The sequence below is a fragment of the Dermacentor albipictus genome, chromosome 1 (assembly GCF_038994185.2).
Source record: "Dermacentor albipictus isolate Rhodes 1998 colony chromosome 1, USDA_Dalb.pri_finalv2, whole genome shotgun sequence".
Taxonomy (NCBI): domain Eukaryota; kingdom Metazoa; phylum Arthropoda; class Arachnida; order Ixodida; family Ixodidae; genus Dermacentor; species Dermacentor albipictus.
The window spans coordinates 501,786,047-501,789,153 of record NC_091821.1 but is presented as its reverse complement, the minus strand read 5'-3'; the positions used below and the strand labels follow the sequence as shown (position 1 = coordinate 501,789,153).

Genomic DNA, 3,107 nt, shown 5'->3' with positions numbered 1-3,107 from the left:
TTAAATATAACCTGGCCATATTTATTTTTAGGGCTTTAAACAATGATATTCCAGTAACCATCATTCCGAAGACTTCCCTTACTAATACTAATAATACTAGATTTGCTGAAGATATTAACTTCATTTTAACCTTAGTTCGCACCAACTATGGTAAGCAATCACTACACTTTTCAGCTTTATCTCTGTGGAATACATTACCATTCCCTTTAAAATTGGATGAAGTTGAGAGTATGACGGAAGCCCGTCTGGTCGGGATGATGCCGTGCCGTCTGGTCGGTCATATGACGTGCAGGATACGCATGTGCGCTCCTGGAAACTTAGACACGAGCTCGTGCATGTGAAAGACCCATTGGAAAAGGACAAGTTCCCAGGCGTGGTGTATGTCATTCCGTGTGCGGACTGTCGATTTGTCTACGTCGGTGAAACCGGCAACCTCAAAACAAGACTTAAGCAACACATGAATGACGTCCAGAAACGACACGTTGCATCAAATGCCTTGGCCGAACACTGCGCAGCCACATCACATAAGATTAACTGGGAGAAATCTCGTGTGATTGCGAAGGAGCGAAATCATTCTTCGCGTCTTTATCTTGAGTCCCTAATCATCCAAACCACGGCGCACACTCTTAATCGCAACGAAGGCAATCTGCCGCCCATGTATGCCAGGTGCCTTAATCATGTTTTGAGACGCACATAAAAAGGGGCGCCAGCTCTGCCGCTTCTTTCATTGTGAACAAGGCTCCCGTGGGGGAGCCGAAACGTAAATAACTCTTTTAAACCATTTTTGGTCGGTGTCCAGACCTCTTCCTTTTAAGTATCCCTTTAAAATTGTTCAATGCTGACAGATTTCGTACAGAACGTAAGCACTTTCTTGTATCTTCCTCCGACTTTCCCATTTGAGTATAGTATGAGTTGTATTATTAACCTTCTCTTTGTCTCTTGATTTCCTTCCCGCATATATATATGTATATTTTTTACTTTCTTTCTTTCTTAGCTATTTTTGTAGTTCCACATTTCGTTGGCTATGTCGAAGCCTTGTTTTTGTTTAATACGTACATATGCTGCTTTTCTGTTCATTTATGCCTTGTCTCTTAAAACCTTTACTTGTAAATTTTTCGTGTTGCCATTGTCGTATTATTAATTCTAGTCATGACGCACAGGAGGTCCCATTTCAGTTTCTAACTACGGGACCTCCTTCTGTATATACATATGTTGTAATTATCCGCATTTCGTTATGAATAAAACTGATTCTGATTCTGACTTTGCCTACGACTAGCTGCCAATCATCGCATGTTCAATGTGGCAATACTAAGGGATCGAGAAGAGGGGGTTAACCGAGGATGCCGATTTTCATTAGTCATATCATAAGAAGCCAACAAACACTGGCACCAAGGACAACATAGGGGAAATTACTTGCGCTTAATAAATGAACTAAAGAAATGATAAATAATGGAAATAAAGTGCGTGAAAAAGCCACTTGCCGCAGGTGGGAACCGAACCCACAACCTTCGCATACTATGGGAAGGTACCAATATTAGGAGAAGGTATTTTAGCCGTCTTCAACTAGAGAGAAACGTAGGCCCGGTGCATGGCGCTTACCAAACCCGACTAACCCTCGGCTAGCCGCCTCCATGACCTCCCGGCTTGTTGGTGTCGTTAGGCGAGGCCGCTTTGCCCAGAGGCTTCTTTTCAGGTGGTACACCCTTGCAATTCTTTAACAATATCATGCGAGTGTCGACCGCAAGGCATGTCAATGGCGTTGTAGCGGCGAGAGCTGTAGGGTTTGGCAACTTTATGTGTGGTCGTGCAAGACGAATTCTAGTTCGAATGCATTCTGCGGCGCTGTTAGGCTTTAGGGTATCACCTCATCGCTACAGGGCCGCTCGCGCGATATTGTTAAAAAATTGCAAGGATGTACATTAGGCTTTGACTTGTAGTCCATCGGCCTTCCTTGAGGCACCTTCGTCGGCGGCCCCTCGCTGGTGCTGGTCGCACCATCGTCCCGGTCCTTAGTCTCGTCGTGAGGAACGTTGACTGAGGCACCGAGAGTCACAGTCCGGTCGCCATCGTTGACGTCCTTGTCCTACAGCATAGCAGTCGTGTCATTGTTGGGTGCGTCTCCGTTAGGGCGCCGTTAGCAAGGCTCGCTGCAGGTAGGACCTGTACCGACTTGCCCGTCTTCTCGGCAGCCTCAGCCACCAAGCCTTCTGCGCCGGTAGTCGATGACGCGCTGAGTATCCCTGTCGAAAGCATGTCTCCCGTTCCTTTGGCGGCGTCCTCCGTCTCGACCACGTCTATGACGTGCTCAGCAGCAACGTCACTCGCTGCTGGACCGATCACGGTGGCGTTGGATTTGGCGCAGTCAGCGTCAACGTGTCCGAAACGTCAGCACCTGGAACAGCGCGGGACATTACACTCTCGGCGGACGTGCCCCGTGCAATTGGCAGCGCAGGCACTCCATAGATCTACCGGGCACGACAACCAAGACCAACTCACCGCCGACGCGGAACTGATGAAGAAGGCCCTCCACTTTGACGCCCCTTTTCAGCTTGAGGAACACAGGCCTGGTGGTGGAGATCTTGATGCCCATGCCATGGACGCGCCACCTTTCCTGGCTTACCTCCTCCACCTTGCCGAAAGCCGCGAACGTCCGGACGTCCTCGTCGGCAACGCCGTACAGCAGGCAGTGAAGCCTAAGCTTCACCTGCTGGTCGTGCGGGTCAACGATGACGCACCGTCCTCTCTTCACTTGCAGTTCCTTCAGGGCAACTAGTCTTTTCGTGGCAGTCACGTCATTCAGGGTCATCGCCCAGACCTGGTTTATCTGGAACGCCCCTATGCATACCACGTCAGGCAGCAGTCCTGTCGGCAGTAGGGCGTCTCTAATATCTTCGACCTTGTAAGTTTGCGCGCGTACAGTCAACAGCAAAAGACTGTGGGATGCGCGAGTGCGTGGCAAAGCGACCCTCCTCCCCCTTCTCGTGGTGAACCCCTGGTGTCGACACCGACGCCTGCACGCATGCGCGTCCCTCAATGACTGCAAGTGTGCATGTTTCCGCGCTTCCTCCTTGCGCGCCCGGCGATATCCTAATGTAGCCGCGAGGTAG

At 49.7% G+C, this 3,107-nt stretch overlaps 1 protein-coding gene across 1 annotated transcript; it reads right to left on the bottom strand.

The window, feature by feature from the left end:
* Positions 1 to 1,650: 1,650 nt before the first annotated feature.
* Positions 1,651 to 2,904, bottom strand: LOC135909378 (uncharacterized). Its single transcript, XM_065441330.1, has 2 exons — positions 2,497 to 2,904; positions 1,651 to 2,392 (listed from the first exon to the last, which is right to left on the bottom strand). The coding sequence occupies exons 1-2, from the start codon at positions 2,804 to 2,806 to the stop codon at positions 2,337 to 2,339; spliced, it is 366 nt and encodes a 121-aa protein (XP_065297402.1). The 5' UTR covers positions 2,807 to 2,904; the 3' UTR covers positions 1,651 to 2,336.
* Between the last annotated feature and the right edge of the window lie 203 nt (positions 2,905 to 3,107).

Bases quoted from the DNA above. Each gene is read 5' to 3' on its own strand.
- LOC135909378 (XM_065441330.1), bottom strand. From the start codon at position 2,806: ATGACCCTGAATGACGTGACTGCCACGAAAAGACTAGTTGCCCTGAAG. The intron at 2,393-2,496 runs GTGAGTTGGTCT...GCGCTGTTCCAG, and splicing joins TCATCAGTTCCGCGTCGGCG to GTGCTGACGTTTCGGACACG.